Source organism: Erpetoichthys calabaricus, chromosome 3 (assembly GCF_900747795.2).
Source record: "Erpetoichthys calabaricus chromosome 3, fErpCal1.3, whole genome shotgun sequence".
NCBI lineage: Eukaryota > Metazoa > Chordata > Cladistia > Polypteriformes > Polypteridae > Erpetoichthys > Erpetoichthys calabaricus.
In genome coordinates, this window is record NC_041396.2 from 62,830,646 (window position 1) to 62,854,392 (window position 23,747).

The window sequence follows — 23,747 nt, forward strand, 5'->3', positions numbered from 1 at the left end:
ATGTTGTCGAATTACTTATGAGCAATGCTTTCTGGAGGTTCAGTATAGGCAGTTGGTTTGAAACTACATCACATTAGTAAAAGGATGGAATGTGATTGTACTGCTGAGGACAGAATGTGAGTGCATTGCTAAGGATGACTCAGGATTGCATTGTTACAAAAGAGGCTGCAAAGCCATGACAATGACTGGTAAAAATATCAGGTTGGAACATATGATAAGACTATATGAAGGAACATGGGACCTGGCCTCTTGGCAACTTAGGGTTTGGAATCCAATACAATATGCAAAAAGTGTCCAGTGTCCAGTCCTCCTAAAATGCATCGTATCAGTCAGAAAATTGATGGATTGTTGGCCTTTAGTAAATCTTGAACAGCAAATGCACTTATTTTGAGCTGCTGGTGAAACTCAGTAAAACAGAGGTGATTCAGATGCTTACAACAGCACTAATATGCAACAAAGTAAAATATAATAAAGTACCTGAACGAGATTACTAAGAGATGGAATAAAAACATTGAGAATGAATATGACATTATGCTCTGGGATAAGTGCAGTGGACTTGGCATAAAATACATTGGAGCTGAAAGAACAGATCACACATGCTAGAAGCCTGAGGCAGCAATAAAAGTGTTAATGATTATAGAGATGGAAAGAGTATATGATATCCCAGTGGACCATTAAATAGAAACAAAGAAAAATAATAGAAATGCATGAAAAAGGGTAGTGGTGGCCAGAAGACTTCACAAAATCCATGATAGTGATATCTAAATGAATGTAACTGAGTATGCAGATCATACAATGACAAGTATGATTTAACATGAGTTACTAATGATCAAAGCAGTGCTACACAAAAGATTATGAACATTATTTTAAGATTGTTCAGTCTATTTCAATGGGAAAATGCAAGGAAGGAAGTGAATCAAGATAGGCACTAGTGGTAATAAAGATTTCATGCAAGAAAGCAACAAGGATAAGTTCATGTGTTCTGTTGATATTGAGAGGAAAATAAAAGAAGGTAACAAAATAATGGTGGAATGGAGAGAGACAGGACCACTACTAAGTTATACTCACATCATATGTCTATGGTTGGAGCAGTAGGAGCAGAATCAGAATCTGTTGGTGTGAGATAAGAAAACTTAGTTTTATCATTCCTATTCTGTATTTACATATTTCTCCATTTTGGGTTCCAAAGTAGTACAATAACACATTATATCCTTAATATCGCACACAATATTTTCCTCTTGTGTTTTATCCCATTTATTCCCCAATTTACCTTTATTGGATGATATATTCTCGATGACATCTTTATTAGATATACATGCATGTTAATTTGCATAGATTTGTGCAGTATATACTGTATAGCCTGTAGAATTGGTCAAGAGGTTTATCTGATGTACAGTACATAGAAATATTAAAATTGCCAAGATGAGTGATCAAATAGAGTTTGACCATAGCCTATTTGAGGGTGACAGATGTCATAGTTCTAGCATCTAGGTAACAGGTACCCTCTTGTTATTTTCACACATTACAGTATCTAGAGTTTACATAAAATGCTATAATAAGCAAAAACACCCCAGGAGCAGCAATTCCGTTTGCAAAAACACTGTGTCAATAGGAGTGGTCATAGACAAATGGCCAGACTCATTCAAGCTAAATGACAGAGAACGTATACTTAAAAAACAACTATTAACCACAGTGGTGTGCAGAGAGTCATCTTTGAACACACAATACATTATGTACAGTTGTGCTTGAAAGTTTGTGAACCCTTTAGAATTTTCTATATTTCTGCATAAATATGACCTAAAACATCATCAGATTTTCACTCAAGTCCTAAAAGTAGATAAAGAGAAACCAGTTAAACAAATGAGACAAAAATATTATACTTGGTCATTTTTTTATTGAGGAAAATTATTGAATATTATATATTTGTGAGTGGCAAAAGTATGTCAACCTCTACGATTAGCAGGTGAAGTGAAATTGGATGACAATCAGGTGTGAGTGGGCACCCTGTGTTATTTAAAGAACAGGGATCTATCAAAGTCGGCTCTTCACAACACATGTTTCTGGAAGTGTTTCATGGCACGAACAAAGGAGATTTCTGAGGACCTCAGAAAAAGAGTTGTTGATGCTCATCAGGCTGGAAAAGGTTACAAAACCATCTCTAAAAAGTTTGGACTCCACCAATCCACAGACAGATTGTGTACAAATGAAGGAAATTCAAGACCATTGTTACCCTCCCCAGGAGTGGTCGACCAGCAAAGATCACTCCAAGAGGAAGGGGTGTAATAGTTGGCGAGGTCACAAAGGACCCCAGGGTAAATTCTAAGCAACTGAAGGCCTTTCTCACATTGGCTAATGTTCATGTTCATGAGTCCACCATCAGGAGAACACTGAACGACAATGGTGTGCATGGCAGGGTTGCAAGGAGAAAGCCACTGCTCTCCAAAAAAAACATTGCTCGTTTGCAGTTTGCTAAAGATCACGTGTACACACCAGGAGGCTATTGGAAGAATGTTTTGTGGATGGATGAGACCAAAATAGAACTTTTTGGTTTAAATAAAAAGTGTTATGTTTGGAGAAAGGAAAACACTGCATTCCAGCATAAGAACCTTATCCCATCTGTGAAACATGGTGGTGATAGTATCATGGTTTGGGCCTGTTTTGCTGCATCTAGGCCAGGACGGCTTGCCTTCTTTGATGGAACAATGTATTCTGAATTATATCAGAGAATTCTAAAGGAAAATGTCAGGACATCTGTCCATGAACTGAATCTCAAGAGAAGGTGGGCCATGAAGCAAGACAACGACCCTAAGCACACAAGTTGTTCTACCAAAGAATGGTTAAAGAAGAAGAAAGTTAATGCTTTGGAATGGCCTTGTCAAAGTCCTGACCTTAATCCAATCGAAATGTTGTGGAAGGACCTGAAGCGAGCAGTTAATATGAGGAAACCCACCAACATCCCAGAGTTGAAGCTGTTCTATATGGAGGAATGGGCTAAAATTCCTCCAAGCCTGTGTGCAGGACTGATCAACAGTTACCGGAAACATTTAATTGCAGTTATTGCTGCAATAGGGGGTCACACCAGATACTGAAAGCAAAGGTTCAAATATTTTGCCACTCACAAATATGTAATATTCTATCATTTTCCTTAATAAATAAATGACCAAGTATAATATTTTTGTCTCATTTGTTTAACTGGTTTCTCTTTATCTACTTTTAGGACTTGAGTGAAAATCTGATAATGTTTTAGGTCATAGTTTCTCTTTATCTACTTTTAGGACTTGAGTGAAAATCTGATAATGTTTTAGGTCATATTTATGCAGAAATATAGAAAATTCTAAAGGGTTCACAAACTTTCAAGCACAACTGTATTCAAATGGATAAACTCCCCACAACAGGTCCTACTCCTGTCAGCTAGGAACAGGAAGAATAGGCTACACTGGCACATGATCTCTAAAACTGGATGATTAAAGATAGGAAAAATGTCATCTGGTCTAATGATTTTTGATGTACATTGTAATATGCAGATGGCACCATTGAAATTTAGGGTAAACAGCATGCATACAGTATATGGATCCATTCTGCCTTGCATCAATGGTACAGCTTAGCTGTGGCACTGTGCTGTAACAGAGTGGGAAATGTTTCTTTTTACACCTTAGGCCTCGTTTACCCCAAACTTACTGCACAGTCACCAAACCATAATCCAGTTAAGCACTTTTGAGATGAGGTGGAACAGGAGCTTTACAGCAGGAATGTGAGGCTTAAAAATCTGCAGAAACTGCAACAACACAGCATAAACTGATAGCCCTGCCTTGAACAATTCTGATTGATCTGAAGATGAAATTGGGCCTTATCTGATACTAAATACAGTAGGTATAGAGTGGATGCTCAGTGTATGATTGAATCAAATACATTAAATATACTTGAAAATAAATAAGCACTACACTGAAAGAAATGATTGAATGTAAGGTTGCCCTAGGGTTTCAAAAGAAAGTGGTGTCCAAGAAAGGCTGCCATACCCTTTTGAAAATTCTGTTCAATACTAAGGATGTATTTTGTTAATTTTTATATATTATAATGGGTCTTTTAGACATTGTAAAGAGGAGGGTAATGTAGAATTCTTCCAAATGAGCAAAGAAATCAAAATGAAAAAGGCTAGTTCAAGAAAACACTTTTACGAGGATATGTATTCAGTCCAAGATAGTTTTATAAACAGCAGTTATTGGGTGAAGGTCTATTAAAATGATCAAGACTTCCAAAATGATGGTGCAAATCTAGTTCAATAAGTATGAGTTGAGAGTGGAGCCAAAATATTTGGTTGGTGCTTTGCAACCCCTTCCTTTCACAGGTGGGATCTGTTACTAGGTAGATTTTAAGAGTCAAAAACTAGAAAGATATATACAGTGTACGGCTGAAAATTATCTTAGTCCATTTCTGGCACAAACAAGAAGAATGTATTTTTTATTGAGTGGCTTTGACCACCATTTGGATTCCAAACAGTTAGAGCATTGAAGTAGAAAAAAAACATCTTGATGACCAGGAGCCAATAGAGATAATTGCCTAATAACACTGTGGAACATTTTAAGAAACTCTTAAAATCTTATTTTTTTAATTTTTCTTTTTTGTCGTTTCATTTTAGTCATACTCTTAATACCCTAGATATGCCTAGAATTAACAATCTTCAGTGAATCTGCAATCATTATTAATCTATACATCTCTTTGTGTCTTTTCTGGTTCCTCCGTGGTGGTATTCTACGCCACCACCATCTGATGAAAGTCCTGTGCAGTTACCTTAGGTGTCTGAATGAAAGCGGATAATCCAACTTATCACAAGACTCACTGCGCCAAATCCTCTTTGAAAAAGCCTAAAAAAAGAACAATAAAGAACCACTAAAGGTGGGGGTTGGGTGGTCCTTTGGCCTGGAAACCCTACAGATTTAGTTTTTTTCTCTGGCTGAAGTTTTTTTTTCTGTCCACCACAATTTTTTCAGCTATCTGACTTAATCATCGGACTGTCATTTACAACAACAACAATATTTATTTATATAGCACATTTTCATACAAATGATGTAGCTGAAAGTGCTTTACAGGGTGAAGAAAGAGAAGAAAAACAAAATATAAAAAATAAAATTAGGCAATACTAATTAACATAGAATAAAAGTTAGGTCCAATGGCCAGAGAGGACAGAAAAAACAAAAAAAAACTACAGAGGGCTGGAGAAAAAAAATAAAATCTGCAGGGGTTCCAGACCATGAGACCGCCCAGCCCCATCTAGGCATTCTACCTAACATAAATGACCTCAATCAGTCCTCATGGTTTTCAGTAACATATCTTTCCTAAGTTAAGTGTGCATCATTATCAATTTATCTTTTGTATACTGTGAATTCATTATTATTCTTATCTAAATTTAATTTGTCTTTTTTTTGCACTTAACTACTTTGACATGTTTTAAAGCACTTTGAGCAACATCATTTGTATGAAAAGGTTCTATCTATCTATCTATCTATCTATCTATCTATCTATCTATCTATCTATCTATCTATCTATCTATCTATCTATCTATCTATCTATCTATCTATCTATCTATCTATCTATCATCATTAAAAATCAGGAGGACGTTGACATTTTGCTTCAATGCCAGAGATCTTTTGAAATTGTTTCCTCAGCTAAAATAAACTGGGAAAAGAGCAGTGCTATCTTAGTGGGAAACTGGACTGGTTTAAAACCACCACAACTGGTTGGTGGCCTGCAGTGGTCATCTGGAGGTCTGTTATATTTAGGAGTGTTTCTTGGGGATGAACACTTCATACGAAAGAACTGGGATGGAGTACTGCAGAAGGTGAAGGATCGGCTTTCACGGTGGAGGTGGTTTCTACCTCAGTTATCCTACAGGGGCAGGATGCTCATCATTAACAATCTCATAGCTTCAGGACTGTGGCATAAATGCATTTGTTTAGAGCCTCCTGCACAGCTGCTTCAGAGTATTCAGGAAGTTTTAATCAACTTTTTTTGGGATGGCCTGCATTGGCTTAGGAGAAGTGTCCTGTTTCAGCCACTGGATGAAGGTGGGCAAGGAATTATAGATGTGGTCGGAAGAGTTGCTGCATTGTTGTATCCTTCTGAGCACCAACCATGGATGGATTTTGCATTTCATTTTTTTGATCACATTGAACACCTGAGACTTGGAAAAACTCTGCTGCTATGCCAGGTGAATAAATTTGAGATGTCGGACTTACCAGACTTTTATAAGAGTCTTTTTAGAGCCTGGCAGATGGTGACAATTAAAGGGGATGAGGACAGCCTGTCATTGTTCTGGGTTTTGGAAGAGCCCATTGTAAACAATCTGAAGTTCAGTAGTTCAGTGGGACTGTCTCAAACTTTTACTAATCATCTTAAAAGTGGAGGGTGTACAAAACTGAAACAGTTTATTGACTGTGAAAATTTCTGTTGGAAGAATGCAAAAGAAATTGCACAACAGATTGGAGTGCGGTCACTGCGAGTGGTGCAGACTTTTTTAACACAAATAAAGGCTTCACTGTCAGCTGAGAGCTCGGCACTCCTGAGAGACATGTTCAATGAACGGACTCATCCACCTGAGGATCCTGATTTTCCACCACTTTTGGTATCTCCTGTGGGTGACTGGACAACGGTGGAGCAGAGCAAATTTCTTTCAGTGCAGAGGCTGATGAACTTGCCTTTGCCAACGGCTACAGGGAAACAAATGTACTGGTTGTGTGTAAAGGTGAGACACCGAGACTCCCTGAGGACGATACCAGACATTCCATGGAGGAGACAGATCAGATGCACAGAATTCTCCGAGCCAGCCTGGAGGGCGATTTACAGTGGAGGGTCTTACATGGGATCTTAGATGTGAACTCCTTCTTGTCAATTATTATGCCAGGGGTGTCTGACAGTTGTTGTTTCTGTGGGGAAAGAGAAACTGTGTTTCACTGCTTTATGTTCTGTACAAGGCTGGAGCCATTGTTTAATTTAATAGAGAGGCTTGTTGGGGGATTGGAAATGGTGTACACCAGGGTGGGCTTTCTGTTCGGTTTTAAAAGAACAAAAAGAAATGTAAACAATGTAAATTTGGCAAACTTTGTTTTGGGGCAAAGTAAATTAGCCATTTGGAAAACCAGAAAGTATAAAATTGTAGGGAGTGGTTTACAAGATCCGATTGTAGTTTTTAAAATACTGTGCATCAGTCGCATTTTGATAGATTTTAATTTTTATAAATCCACAAAGAATCTTGACCAGTTTAAAGCAATATGTTGTGTGAATAGTATATTATGTGAATGTATTAATGAAGAACTGCGGTTTGTTTTTTAGGGGAGTTTTGTGGTTTCAGTTGTGTTTTTCCAAAAATATTTAACATGAAAATGTATTTATAATAATATAATGTGTAAGTTGTTGTATAGTTGACTGCTGTTTTTTTTCTGTCAATAAAGTTTTTTTTTGTTTTAAAAAAATATCTATCTATCTATCTATCTATCTATCTATCTATCTATCTATCTATCTATCTAGCTTATTAAAATCCAAATATGCCCCTGTGGTCAAATAAACATCTATTTGTGTAATACTTGGCATTTACACTGTGGAACTCCACCGTTGTACTAAGCCTCGTTTCCTGACGGACCGTTTTATGGACGGACCGGTAGTATCGGGCGAAAAGCATGCGTGGTGTTTATGTTAAGTAACGCATGTGTGTGTTAGTGAGAGCTGTCTTTGGAGCAACTGATATTTTTATATATTTATTAATATATTTATGTTTAAACACCATTATGAGAATAAGGATTGAGTAAAAACCTTTAAAATGCAAGTGTCAAGTGTAAACGATGTAAAGATTTACAATCTCAGTTGTGGAAAATCATTGCCAGAGGTAAGTACGTGGTTATGCCGTTTTTAAATGTTTTATTTTATATTAGTGTAAGCGAAACCACGCATATTTTCAGGAAATGCATACTATAAGAGAATGCAGTTCTTGGTTATAAACTGTAACTTTCAAGTTCGAACCATACCAATTTTTTAGTCACGTTTTTCTCATTCCAACCCGTCTTTGTAAACAAGTAGTAATCGGAATACTACCGACTAATTAGGCAACGTTAAGTACATGGTTAATTGTAGCTTTTTTTCTGCATGGAACTTTTTTTAGATCGGTTTGTACCTTAACATCCAGTCTTTCACAAGCTTTGCCGATGATCCAAATATACCCCAGTTTTACTTTTGTACATTTTATAACTTTCGCATAAACATGAGCATGAATTACATTTATACCTTATACATAGAATAAGAGACATTTCTAATTGTACAATTAATCGGTTTTATTTTACTACAGTGTAGATTGTGAAATATATTCCTGATATAGTGTGGCGTAGTTTTTAAAGTTTGGAACCGAGACCCTGTGGTTATGGGTTCTGATCCTGCTACTGACACTTTGTAACCGTGAGCAAGTCACGTCCGCTCGTGGGTCAATTGGACAAACAAAAAAAAATGTAAGGAATTGTTTTCCAAATGTTGTTAATCGCCTTGGAAAGTAAGACAAGTAAATGTAAATAACTCCAATTTACTGAGCGAGCACATGCCAGTTCAAAGTGCTCTAGATTCGCGACCAATCTGAGCAACCCTGCAAGCGACAACAGGAGACCATGATTGTTTGGAACACACATCTTTCCCAGTAACCTGAGATAATCACGAGTAGAATGTGGGAGCTTTGTGGTTTGAGTTCCTTTCTCTTGGGAATAAGGCAGCAATGCTGATCTCTACAATACCACCTTTAAACTTGGGGCTGAAAATGTTGCTTTCTGTGTACAATTTGTAGATATGCTTGTCTTCTCTTTAACTAGGGGGCTCCGCCCCCTGCTCGCTTCGGTCGCCAACCCCTGGTGTTGGGAATGACAAAGAGCGTGATGTATGAATGAGATATAGAATAGTGTGAAGGTGTAGATGATGCAAATAGAAAGCAAACAATAAAATGTGTGGCACAGTGTAAAGGTTTATTGGAAAATTTCTTTGTACACGCTGTTTAAGTGTAAAAGGTAATTCCAGGTCAGAACTTGTAATGTCAATGAAGATGGTTATTGTTGTGATCAGAGTCAAGTTTGTCAGAGCTTAGAAAGAGTTGTGTCTTTCCAGGAAGTAATGGAATGACTTGGGTATTTATGTTTTCCACATTAATATTTTTTGGACATAATATAGTGCGTTGTGTTAAGATAGATAGATAGATAGATAGATACAAAAGGGGCATTTGGTCTAATGAGATTGCTGTTCCAAATCTGTCTGTCAATAAGTCGTCGCAGATAAAGGCTTGAGGAATTGTAATAATATGTGGGTGAAGTCCATCTGTATTGGTGAGTGAACCATCTCCCAGTTGTAATAAGCAATTGTTATGATCTGTTTCTGGACATCGTATCTTTTTTACTAACTGTATCTTTTGAAAGCAATGCCAATTGTCTGCGTATTTTAAAGTGCACTGAACAATAGCTGAGCGCATGGCATGTGGAAGAATAGCTAAGCACTGTCTAAAATCTCCTCCTAATAAAAGTACCTTTCCTCCAAAGCGAATATCATTATTCATAAACGTTTGTAGAAGTTTATGAATGGTGTTGAGTAAGTGACTGGATGCCATTGTACATTCATCAATAATTAACATTTTTGCAAGACGGATGTCACGTGCAGTGCCACCGTTAATGTTCATAGTGGATACCGATTTGTAGGATCTAATGCAGTTGATAAAGATTTCACTTTCAGGTACATCGTTAGTTAGAAGTTTCTGTAGATATTCAGGATATGAATGTAAAGGAGGCAGTCTAATTTGACCCTTTTGACAACAACGTGTAAATGTATTACTTGTATTGCCAGTTGTTTTCTTCAGGGAAGTGAACTGAATGACAATGATTGCAAATGACATTCATTAATCCGAATGAATTTTCCTGGTGTATGTTTTGCTTGTGCCGTTTGAGAGGCGCGTTGTTGCATGTGTAGTATTTGGGACGTGTTGTTTTGGAGGTGTAATCGATTTGCCTGTGCTGTGTGAGAAGCCCGTTGTAGCCTTCCTTGCCGTTAACGTATGTCTGAGACGGGAGGTGTTTCGTTTTGAATCCGTGCCTGTTGCGATGCAGCACTTTGATTGATAGATTGCGTCATGTGGATCTAGGATGTAGATTTGTGCATATTTGCGTTGTTGATTTGTTTCAGGGTGCAATGTTCCAATGCGATGCAGTATTTGTGCACATATGCGAAAGCAGTATGGGCCATTGCCTTTTGGTGGCCTGATATTTACTCCGGTAGATGCAAAAGCAAATGAACTATTGTAGGATCTAATGCAGTTCATAAAGTTTTTACTTTTAGGTACATCGTTAGTTAGAAGCTTTAGTTGAGCTTTGCGTTTTTGGATCCGAGACATTTTTTCTTCTAGAAATATGGATAAGTAATAAGGAGTATTGCACTCACTGTTAATATGGAGCCTTTTCTGCGGTTGAACGGTTAATAGTGCCTTATTGTAATGAGATCCACCTATGCTGTATAGTGTGAATTGTGTTTGGTCCCGTTATCTGAGTGGTATCGTTTTGTACCTGTGATCGTGAATTCATGACTTGTTTGTTCTTGAGCGTGAGAAATATGGATAAGTAATAAGGAGGATCGCACTCACTGTTAATATGGAGCCTTTTCTGTGGTTGAACGGTTAATAGTGCCTCATTGTAATGAGATCCACCTATGCTGCATATTGTGAACGTGTTGAGATGACGTATGTTTAATACGGACGGTTCATTTAGAAATGGGGCTTTGTGTGTCATTTGTTATTTATGTTACTGTGGTCGTGGGTCTGAATCGTCGTTTTTGTGTACGTTTCGTGTGCTATGTCCATAGTCTGTCCCGTTTCGTGTCCAATGGGCTTTGTGTGGTGCTCGCGGCTTCTTTTTTTGTGTGCTTGTGGCTTGTTGAATCCTCCTCTTTGTGTGCGTCCCGTTTCGTGTGCAATGGGATTAAATCCTCCTCTTTGTGTGTGTCCCGTCCGTTGCTTGCTTGTGTGTGTGTGTGGGGGGGGGGGGGGGGGGGGGGGGGGGGAGGTTTGCGGGCTCTTTTTTTTTGTGTGCCAGGGGCTTGTGGAATCGTCCTCTTTGTGTGTGTCCCGTCCGTTGCGTGTGTGTTTGGGGGGGGGGGGGGGGGTATTGTGCTCGTGCGGCGCTGTGTGCGTCGCCTGCGTTTGACTCCTTTTTTCTGTGCTCACTCCTTTTTTCTGTGGTCTTGTCCGCCTCTCGCGGCGCCTCATTTCTTGGGGCGCCTGCGCAGTACGTCTTTGCGGCTACGGCCCATGGCCGGATGTCCCTGCGTCCATCCGGTTTAGCATTCTCGGTTAGTAATATGGATTATGGGTATTGTTTTTGTTTTCTGTTTTTGGTTCCATCTTGTTTTGGCAGGCAGATTTGTGTCAAAATTAACAAACTGGGTTCATCCCTCAGACTGTCGAAGCAAAGTTAGGGCTATATATGTATGTATATATGTATGTATGTATACATGTATGTGGGTACTGTTATGTTCCCTCTACAACCTACAAAAGTGATGTGCTTTACACAATAGGCTAATGTATGCTCTACGTCTGATTGGCCTCCAAAAACTCTTGTGAAGTTCTCTCAGATCCCCACTGGGTCAGTGGCAGCTCAATTTTTGCTACAGGAACGCCAGTGTAGTAGACCTTGTAGTTAAACCTGATTTACCTTAACCCATGAGCCTCTTGCTAGCAGGAACAGGACTTACTACCCCAATGCCCCTTGCTGTCCCTTTTTAGCATTTTTAGCTGTCTCTACCAATGTGGTACTCTCACTTCAATTCCAGAGGGTTAACAAAGACATTTCTCTGTTCTGTGCCATTTCTGATGTTCTCTCGCTGCCCCAACCCCATGTCAGCTTGGCACCCCTTGACAAAAGTAACCAAGTATCTGTCCTTGCAGTACTAACTCCGGTGTCTTGTCCACAATGAGTCCAGGCTCCTTGTCACCCTGAAACTTGATTAAAGGAGTTCTGTAAATAGATGGAAAAATGGGTGGATGTATTAAAAAAAATCAAGGATTGTCCTGTTTACAGGTGTGTTGTGACTAGTTCTTAATGATTGACACAAAAGGAGAGGGGAGCTAGTTGGGCACTAACACTGGTTAAAAAAAATAAACAGGGCTCTACCAGAAAATCTAATTATTGTTGTTAGGTGTCTTATTGTACTCTTTAAAGGTCAGTCATTTTCCAACCCCATTCTAGTCAGCACCCCGGTCAAAGGAAGGGCAAGTGTTCATTCCAGGGTTAGTTTCAGCTTTGCCTCTGATGGTGTAAATGTAGGCTGTAGATCCCTTGGATTTTTGGTAAAACAGTTAATTCTGAAAGTAGATGATTGGATATGATTTTTTATTTTTTTGCACCTCTAAAGAGAGTATCTATCAGAGATTAGGTGGTTACTTTCCACGATACTTGTAAAGTGATATAATAACTTGCCTATTAATTACGTACTTTATATTAAAATATAGATATTTCAGAAGCTCAAAGATGCAACAAGCTTTGATCACTTGTGAAAAACATTGCTCATGTATTGTTAGTATCCCAGAATATGCATTTTACCTTTTGTAATACAGTATTACATCTGTGTCGATCTGTTGTGATATGGCCACTTATTAGCCATCTACAACGCTATTCATGTCGTAACCTGCTTAATCCAATTCAAAGTTGCAGGGAGCCAGAACCTCAGTAGCATAGAGGCAATAAAGGAAGCAGTACTGAACAGAGTGATCATCCATTTCAGGGCACGTGCTATTATTTCAGGTCAGAGTTGCCCATTGGTCTTCTTCTTCTTCTTCTTTCGGCTTCTCACGTTAGGGGTTGCCACAGCGGATCATCTTCTTCTATATCTTTCTATCCTCTGTATCTTGTTCTATTACACCCATCACCTGCATGTCGTCTCTCACCACATCCATATACCTTCTCTTAGGCCTTCCTCTTTTTCTCTTGCCTGGCAGCTCTATCCTTAGCATCCTTCTCCTAATATACTCGGCATCTCTCCTCTGCACATGTCCAAACCAACGCAATCTCACCCTATCTGACTTTGTCTCCAACCATCCAACTTGAGCTTACCCTACTAATGTACTCATTTCTAATCTGTCCATCTCGTCACACCCAATGCAAGTCTTAGCATCTTCAACTCTGCTACCTCCAGCTCTGTCTCCTGCTTTCTGGTCAGTGCCACCGTCTCCAACCCATATAACATAGCTGGTCTCACTACCGTCCTGTACACCTTCCCTTTCACTCTTCCTGATATCTGTCTGTCACAAATTACTCCTGACACTCTTCTCCACCCATTCCACCCTGTCCGCACTCTCTTTTTCACCTCTCTTCCCCAATCCCTGTTACTCTGTACTGTTGATCCCAAGTATTTAAACACATCCACCTTCGCCAACTCTACTCCTTGCATCCTCACCATTCCACTGACCTCCTCTCAATTTGCACACCATGTATTCTGTCTTTTTCCTACTGACCTTCATTCCTCTCCTTTCTAGAGCATATCTCCACCTCTCTAGGGTCTCATCAACCTGCTCCCTACTATCGCTACAGATCACAATGTCATCAGCAAACATCATAGTCCACGGGGATTCCTGTCTAATCTCGTCTGTAAACCTGTCCATCACCATTGCAAATAAGGAAGGACTCAGAGTCGATCCTTGATGTAATCCCACCTCCACCTTGAATGCATCTGTCACTCCTACTGCAGACCTTACCACAGTCACACTTTCCTCGTAGATATCCTGTACAACTCTTACATACTTCTCTGGCACTCCCGACAATTAGGGATGCACCGATATGGGAATTTTGGGCCGATGCCGATATCCGATAATGTCTATGTACTTAGCTGCTGATACCGATACCGATATACATATTTATAAGATACAGAGAAAAATGAGACTTGATCTGTCTGGACAAGAATTACAGACAAAGTGAACATTTATTTGTATAACAAATTTGCACACCACATTCAATCATTAAAACAAATGATATCTGCACATTTAGCTGGCTACCTGTTGGTTATATGGGAACAGTTCTACAGGTTTTTGCTTTAAATAACTTTTCTCTCTTCTTTTTGATGGAACAAATACAACAAATTCAACAATAATCGACAAAATGAAAACTGAAAAAAAATGGTAAAATGTACAATTACAATGAAATAAGCAATACAACTTAAGAATACACAACCTTTGCAGATTATTTACAATCATTAAAATGGCTTCTGCTTCAATCACATTTGACTGGCTATCTGATCCTTTTTTTTACAGTCTGCAGTATTAAATAGTTTACCACGTAACATTTTTTCTTTCTTTTTTTGATGGATAAATCTAACCAATCTATAATTTTAAAAATCAGAAAAGCGTACAAACAGTAAAGAAATAAGTAACTTTTTTTTTCTGGAGGCTTATCATTTTTTCTATTTTTAAGCATGATGGGGAGGTTTTCTTAACTAACAAGAGCATATCTGCCTTGTCACAGGGAAATTCTGTTTCTCTTTCGTTGATCACATTAGAAGCCAAACTGAAATAATCTCTCGCTATCCACGCTAGTACATGGGGCTGACAGGAACTTGCGTGCTACTTTGGCAATGGTAGGAAACTGACTCAGTTGTTGTTCCAATATTTCAGTGGATTTTTCATTCCTCGGGATTGGTGCTTCAGAAATGAAATCCCCTGCACCCTGCCAAGTAGCATGCATACATATACAGTATTATATTCTGTGTCATCTTTCATATCTAAAAGATAGATCTGCACTTTTGGCTTTTAACCAGGGCTGTCAGATTAAGATTAGAATCCTTACAATAAAAATAAGTATATGGCCTTTGAATTGAATGCATGTCTGTATTGTATTTGCTGTTTTTTGAAACATTTTATTATTAATATTTTTGCTTTTCACTGTAGATCAGGGGTGTCCTCACTTTTTCGGCTTGCGAGCTACTTTTAAAATGACCCAGATCGAAATGATCTACCTACATTAAAAATTATATATACTATATATATATATATATATATATATATACTGAGTATACATTATACATAAAATATATGTTGTCATACCTTGCAAACTGAATAACCCTTATGGCACAATACACAATTCATACATTTATGGTCACTACAGTACTTGGATTTAATATCTTCATATGGGAAAAGGTTGGACTCGCATAAATAAGTAGAGCCGAATAATGCAGTCAAGCAGGCAGCACATTTCCTCATTTTTGGAACTTTTCTCTGTGAGTAAGTTCCCAAAACTGTCCATGAGGCCCCAGACTTCAGCTGAATGTGAAAAATGACGGCTGTCGATTAACGTCGATTTTAGTTCCCCTCTCCTTTCTCTTTTCTCGGATCACTTTTCGGAAGGAAGTCAGTTCGTAGTTTTTATGAACAGTTCGAAAGTGCCTTTCCACATTTTCCCTTGTTTGGAATAGCAAATGATCAGATTGACATATCAGACAAACGCACTTCGATTGTGACATTGTGAGTAAAAAATCCTCTTCCCAATTCCACATCCAGCCCATACCCTGCCCAAAACAAAATTTTTTTTTTAAATCCTTCTTTAGTCAATATAAATTGGAAGGCTAACTAGATCACAGCCCGGAGTTTTGCAGTAGCTCGCACGTTGATCGTGCGTGCGGGATGACTAGTGTGTTAGAAGAAAGAGATCTCAGACTGGCCGCCCTGTATGTCAATCAAGTGGCAAATGCCATAGGGAGGATATATGATAGACTAACGTTTAAAAAAATTTTTTTTGAATGCAACACGATCGACGCATTGGGCATGATCATGATCTGCTTACAAGTTGCTCATTTGCTTAAGAGACTCAGTTGAAAACAGGGTCTTCCATGAATGTGATTGGCTGTCCCACAAAAAGCAACGCAAAGAGAAATAAGACGCAAACCGCACTGGCACTTTCTAAAGACAATGTTCTAAAGAAAAACAAACAAAATTGTCAGTGATTGCTCAAACAAAGTAAATGCAGTCATTTTTTTTTCTTTTTTTCCTAGAGGCCAGAGGACCTTATATCCCTTTGTCTATTTTTTACAGTAAATAAACTGAAGCATTGTGACCCTTTTAAGTGTTTTACAATGAAACAAGTGTATTAAATGTTACACAAAATACTTGAAAGACCTCAACAAAGTATTATAATCAATTATTAGCAGACAGCATTTTTCAAAGTAACAAAAAAATGTAAAACGAGTTTGTGTATTTATGAAACTATTTAGTTAACACGCACCGAACAAAAATATGAAGCAAAGAAGCATAGGCTATAGTTGGCTTAGTCGCTTGATGAAAACTAGCAATCTTTAAAATGGTTGTGTTTAACACAGAAGATGCCGACCATTTAACTAATGACTAATAACAATATGGGTTAACAATTTAGAAATACGCATAGACTGATCCTAAAAAGTTACGTGCAAAAACAGATCTGTAAAATCCCACAAAAGTGTCCAGAACGTCTTAAGTAACATGAAGCCAAAGTTAGTGCGAGGTAAAACCAACAACCGCTCTTTTTATATTTGATTGACGTTTTTCTTTCTTGCCTTCCAAGATTTTGTATACATTCGAATTATGTTAGAATAGTGATATTATGTCCGACAGCCCATGTTATTTACTTAAAACAATGTTGTAAAGATCTCCACAGAGCTTTTTTTTTTTAACTCACCTCTGTTGTCATCTGGCTGTTTTCCCGAGGCATCAATGTGTTCTCTTCAAGAATTTCGTTGTACATTTCGAAGAGCGTGCAAGCCACTTCGTCATTTCTCTTGGCCCTTTTCTGTTGTGGACCATCTATCTGTGATTCAGTCGTCTGCATTTCGTTCGATGCAAGTTCCACCTGAGCTTGCAACATTTTGAATGCCAGTGATTTTACATCTGCATCGAAATAGCGGTCTTTGTATCTCGGGTCTACAATAGTGGCAACACAGTACATGGATTCTTTGTAAATCTCAATGAAACGATTGTTTACAGCCTCCAAGAGAGCGCTTTTACTGGTTTTTGACTCCGAAGTCAGTATGAGCACTTTTAGTCAACAGTCGTTTTAAGGCATTAATTGAGGGAATAACGTTAGAAGCCAAGGCTTCAGACTGGCAAATTTCTTTTGTCAGTTGTTCAAATGGAGTAAGGAGTGTGATTATGTTCTTGATCAAACCCCACTGATTAGGCGTTAGAGTTGCAGGTAACTCAAAATCGGAGGCATAAGCCCCAAGGGCTCTTTTCAGCTCCCAGCAAGCTTTGCAGCATATAGAATGTGCTGTTCCATCTAGTCGAAAACATCTTGCCTGAAGCATTTTCGGCTGCATACCAAGTTCAGTTTGTATAGTTTTGAGACGCGAGTTGGCTAATTGTGAATGCTTAAAGTGACAGACTATTTTTCTGCCGATCGCTATTGTATCAGAGACACTGCGCTGGGATAGTACGCCATCGTTCACGGCAAGCTGTAAAGTATGAGCCATACATGGCAAACCTGGGATCCCGCATTCCTCCATAGCCTTTGCAATGTTGCGTGCATTGTCTCGTAATACTACATGAACATTCTCTTTGGGCATTTTCCATGTTTCAAACATTCCTTTAAAGCTACAGAGAGTGCAGCACCCGTGTGTGATCCGGAGCATTCTTGGGCGTGCAAGATTGCTTTCTGCAATTCAAACTTGCGGTCGATCCACTGAGCAGTTAAACTAAGCATACTAATAGCACTCATATCAGATGTCCATATATCAGTGGTAAAGCTTATGGTTGTGACATCTTCAGCAAGGAGTGTGTGCACATGACTTTCCACAATTTTCTGCAACTCTGGAAGCGCTATGTATCTTCTACCACAGAAAATGGCTGATCGTCCAGAGCAATAAATTCCATCACCTCTTGCAAGTAATTTGTTTTAGCTTTAGGGTTATCTTTATCAAATTTCTTTGATTTTTCAAGTACACTGATCAACACGTTGAGCAACTACAGTTTTTGATTTTGTGCGCGGTGGCGCAGGATTCTTCCTCTTTTGCTCTGAGGAAATCTGTATATTTGTCGGGATGGCGGTGTCTTCAAGTGTGTAATAAGTTGGTGGTATTGAAATTTCGCACTTTGGTCCCTCCGCGCAAAACATTAGTCGGACAGTGTTGCAAATGGCATATTTTATTGTCACTCTCACTCACTTTGAAAAACTTCCACACCGCAGATATTTTCGCACAGTAGCCCAGCGTCGCCTAAATGTCTGGCACATCCGGAACACAGTGAATGCGTCATCAATATCGTTCGAATTATCGGTCCAATTTAGTCATCGGTCGATGCCAATAAAATTAATTTAACCCATTATCTGCTGATACAAATATAAAATCCGATATTATCGTGCATCCCTACCGACATACCACAAACTCCTCTTGAGGCACCCAGTCATATTCTTTCTCCAGGTCCAGAAGACGCAATGCAACTCCTTCTGGCCTTCTCTATACTTCTCCATCAACCACCTCAGAGCAAACATCGCATCTGTGGTGCCTCTTTTTTTTGGCATGAAAACCATACTGCTGCTCACTAATCATCACCTCAGTTCTTAACCTAGCTTCCACTACTCTTTCCCATATCTTCATAGCTGTGGCCTCATCAATTTTATCCCCCTGTAGTTATTACAGCTCCTGCACATTCCCCCTTATTTTTAAATATCGACACCAGTACACTTCTTCTCCACTCCTCAGGCATCCTCTCACTTTCCAAGATTCTATTAAACAATCTGGTTAAAAACTCCACTGCCATCTCTCCTAAACACCTCCATGCTTCCACAGGTATGTCACGTGGACCAATGGCTTTTCCATTCTTCATCCTCTTCATAGTTGCCCTTACTTCCTCCTTGCTAGTCCGTTCCACTTCCTGATTCACTATCTCCACAACATCCAACCTCTTCTCTCTCTCGTTCTCTTCATTCATAAGTCTCTCAAAGTACTCCTTTTATATCTGTTCAACCACACTCTCCTCGCTTGTGAGTACGCTTCCATCTTTATCCTTTATTACCCTGACCTGCTGCACATGTTTCCCAGCTTGGTCCTTCCTATCTAGCCAATCAGTACACGGTCCTTTTCCTCCCCTCTTTAGTGTCCAACTTCTCATACAACTCATCATATGTCTTTTCCTTAGCCTTCGTCACCCTCTCTCTTTACCTTGCTCCTTATCTCCCTTGTACTCTTCGTCTACTTTCTGCATCTCTTCTGACTATCCCACTTCTTCTTTGCCATCCTCTTCCTCTGTATACTCTTCTCGTACTTCCCCATTCCACCACCAGGTTTCCCTTTCCTCCTTCTCTGTCCAGATGTCATGCCAAGCACCCTTCTTACCTGTCACCCTTACTACCTCTGCTGTAGTTTTTCCAGCTGTCTGGTAATTCTTCACTACCACCCCAGTGCCTGTCTCACCTTGTCCCTAAACTCCACCTTGCAGTCTTCCTTTTTCACTTCCACCATTTGATCCCTTGGCTCTGCCCTCACTCTCCCTTTCTCTTCTTGATCTTCAATGTCATCCTACAGACCACCAATCCTATGCTGCTTAACTACAACTTTCCCCTGCACTACTTTGCAGTCTTCAATCTCTTTCAGATTGAACTCTTCTGCATAGGATGTAATCTACCTGTGTGCATCTTCCTCCCACTCTTGTATGTCACCCTATGTTCCCTCCCTCTTCTTAAAATACGTATTCACCCACAGCCATGTTCTTCCTTTTGGCAAAATCCCACTATCCTCTGACCTTGTTCATTCTCTCCTTGACACCCATACCTACCATCACCTCCTCGTCTCTTTCTGCTCCCTTCCACCAACATGTCCATTGAAATCCGCTCCAATCACCACTTTCTCTCCCTTGGGTACACGTTCATCACTTCATCCAACTCACTCCCAAAATCTTCTTTCTCATCCATTGCACACCCCAACTTGCGGGGTATATGCACTAACCAACATTCATCATCACACCTTCAATTTCCAGCTTCATAATCCATTACTCTGTCTGACACTCTTTCACCTCCAAACCACTCTTGACATACTGTTCCTCCAGAATAACCCCTACTTCATTTCTCCTCCTATCCACACCATGATAGAAGAATTTGAATCCACCTCCGATCCACCTGGCCTTACTCCCCTTCCATTTATGTCCTATTGCACGCACAATATATCAACGTTCCTTCTCTCCGATCATATTGGCTAACTTTCTCCTTTACCAGTCATACAGCCAGCATTCACAAGTTCCTACCCTCAGTTCCACTCTCTGTACCTTCCTCCTTCCTCCTTCCTCCGGACACATCTCCCCCCCCCCCCCCTTCTTTTCCTTCTTCTTCTTCTTCTTTGTCCAACAGTAGCCCAATTTCCGCCAGCACCCTGTTGACTAACAGTGCTGGTGGTGGTCTTTGTTAACCCAGGGCTCGACTGATCCGATATGGAAATTTGTATTGTTGTCCACATATTGATTTGGCAAAATTTTACACCGGATGTCCTTCCTGACGTAACCCTCCCCCATTTATCCGGCTTGGGACCGGCAAAAAGAAACACACTGGTTTATGCATCCCCTGTGGTATGTGTGGAAAAAATGAAGTAATTCAACTTTTATTGTAATTCATCCACATACTTACTATAGCATACAGTGGGGCAAAAAGTATTTAGTCAGCCACCAATTGTGCAAGTTCTCCCACTTAAAAAGATGAGAGAGGCCTGTAATTTTCATCATAGGTATACCTCAACTGTGAGAGACAAAATGAGAAAAAAAATCCAGAAAATCATATTGTCTGATTTTTAAAGAATTTATTTGCAAATTATGGTGGAAAATAAGTATTTGGTCACCTACAAACAAGATTTCTGGCTCTCACAGACCTGTAACGTCTTCTGTAAAAGGCTCATCTGTCCTCCACTCGTTACCTGTATTAATGGCACCTGTTTGAACTCGTTATCAATATAAAAGACACCTGTCCACAACCTCAAACAGTCACACTCCAAACTCCACTATGGCCAAGACCAAAGAGCTGTCAAAGGACACCAGAAAACAAAATTGTTGACCTGCACCAGGCTGGAAGACTGAATCTGCAATAGGTAAGCAGCTTGGTGTGAAGAAATCAACTCTGGGAGCAATCATTAGAAAATGGAAGACATACAAGACCACTGATAATCTCCCTCGATCTTGGGCTCCACGCAAGATCTCACCCCGTGGGTTCAAAATGATCACAAGAACGGTGAGCAAAAATCCCAGAACCAAACGGGGGACCTAGTGAATGACCTGCAGAGAGCTGGGACCAAAGTAACAAAGGTTACCATCAGTAACACACTACGCCGCCAGGGACTGAAATCCTGCTGTGCCAGACGTGTCCCCCTGCTTAAGCCAGTATATGTGCAGGCCCGTCTGAAGTTTGCTAGAGAGCATTTGGATGATCCAGAAGAGGAATGAAACCAAAATAGAACTTTTTGGTAAAAACTCTACTCGTCGTGTTTGGAGGAGAAAGAATGCTGAGTTGCATCCAAAGAACACCATACCTACTGTAAAACATGGGGGTGGAAACATCATGCTTTGGTGCTGTTTTTCTGCAAAGGGACCAGGATGACTGATCGGTGTAAAGGAAAGAATGAATGGGGCCATGTATCGTCAGGTTTTGAGTGAAAACCTCCTTCCATCAGCAAGGGCATTGGAAGATGAAACATGGCTTGGTCTTTCAGCATGACAATGATCCGAAACACACCGCCTGGGTAACGAAGGAGTGGCTTCATAAGAAGCATTTCAAAGTGGCCTAGCCAGTCTCCAGATCTCAATCCCATAGAAAATCTTTGGAGGGAGTTGAAATTCCGTGTAGCCCAGCAACAGCCCCAAAACATCGTTAATCTAGAGGAGATCTGCAGGAGGAATGGGCCAAAATACCAGCAACAGTGTATGAAAACCTTGTGAAGACTTACAGAAAAACGTGTTTGACCTCTGTCATTGCCAACAAAGGGTATATAACAAAGTATTGAGATGAACTTTTGTTATTGACCAAATACTTTTTTTCCACCATAATTTGCAAATAAATTCTTCAAAAATCAGACGTTGACCTCTGTCATTGCCAACAAAGGGTATATAACAAAGTATTGAGATGAACTTTTGTTATTGACCAAATACTTTTTTTCCACCATAATTTGCAAATAAATTCTTCAAAAATCAGACAATGTGATTTTCTGGATTTTTTTTTCTCATTTTGTCTCTCATAGTTGAGGTATACTTATGATGAAAATTACAGGCCTCTCTCATCTTTTTAAGTGGGAGAACTTGCACAATTGGTGGCTGACTAAATACTTTTTTGCCCCACTGTATGGTTGAATGAAATTTTGTTCCTTGCAGTCCCCGGTGCATGGGCAAAAACAATGTGTGGATTAAATGATTTCAGTAAAGGATAGACAGATGTAAATTGATAGACTTAATAAAAAAAATATGTTCTATTGCTGTTAATAACAATTAAGTGCACCTCTTGATGCTGTTTTTTTCCTGTCTGAATTTTACTTACTGTACCTGATGGGTTAGTAGCTTGTATGGAGTATTGATTAATATTATTATTTAAATAACTGTCTATTGTAACATATTTGTCAAAAGAGAGTATTAGAACACTTGCTTATATTCATGCTTGGTGTATTACAAATTATTTTTAGATGTTTTTGAAGATCTGAAGTGGAGAATTCTGGGAAATTCTTCTTTTGTTGAGGCTAAGATGTCTTAACCTGATCCATGGAATGTTTAGTGAAATCTAAGAAGTCTAGTCACATCATACATTAAACAAGGTGTTCAGAGTCCTGCTGTAGACGGTATTGTAATGGTCTTATTGCACTGTAGATTACCTTTTTAAAAAACATGATGCACAAATTACAGGAACGGTAAGTTATTATTGTGAGTAATCTTTTCTATGCCCAATGCACTATGTGGTCTTTTTCAAGTTGAAGTATTATTTTTATTTGGCTTATAATATAAAATAGTTTGAGGGGTTAATTTTAAGTTAAATAAAAAGATACAGTATGTTCCATGCTTTACAAAATTGGATATCAAATAATTTCATTCAAGCAAACTTTAGGTTGTAAGTTTAATTATATCAATTTCTTAATTTTTATCAGTAACTTTCTCTATGCATTGCAACTAAAATTAGTACAATTATTTTTGTTTTACTTTCAGTGGCTTTCAGACAGAAAGAAAAGAGCATTACTAAAGAAAGATGTTGGTAAGATGTTTTTGAAAATATAAAATATTTTTAATTCCTTGTACTTACTGTAGTTGTTGCATAGTAACATCAGTAATTTGTAATTAATAAGTTTTTCTTGCATTAAATCTGTAATTTCATGGTAAATTATTTTTTTAAGGATGGCTTCATGATACTCAAGGCTGAACAGCATGAAACATTACTATAGGTTTCTGGAATGTTTAGATATATGTAATCGGTTTTAATTTAGACATTTTGCAATTGTTTGTTTTAAACTAGCATCATTTCAGGTTTATGCATTGTTTAGTATTTTCTTGTCTTTTTTTAAGTCACAGTGGATCCAAACAAGAACCTTTTAATTTTAGTTTGTTATGTTTCTCTGCTTAACAGGGACCAGTATTTCCAGTAATTTTGAGTTAAAGAATTTTTTACAGGGCATTTCACATTTGCTAAAAATGTAAGGAGTGTTTTTTTACAGTCTGTTGTTTTGACGGAAGGATTGGACTGGCAAGTGATTTTTCAAAGACAATTTCTCAAGTTAACACATGAGTT

General features: G+C 38.9%; 1 protein-coding gene across 1 annotated transcript in view; it reads left to right on the forward strand.

Annotated features, from left to right (window-relative positions):
• Positions 1-7,651: 7,651 nt before the first annotated feature.
• The window catches only part of nol10 (nucleolar protein 10), an 81,728-nt gene continuing 65,632 nt past the window's right edge, over positions 7,652-23,747 (forward strand). Inside the window, exons 1-2 of the mRNA XM_051924920.1 lie at positions 7,652-7,876; positions 23,171-23,216. Of these exons, the coding sequence (XP_051780880.1) occupies positions 7,811-7,876; positions 23,171-23,216 (112 nt within the window). The 5' untranslated portion in view covers positions 7,652-7,810. The remainder of the gene's footprint in view (positions 7,877-23,170; positions 23,217-23,747) is intronic.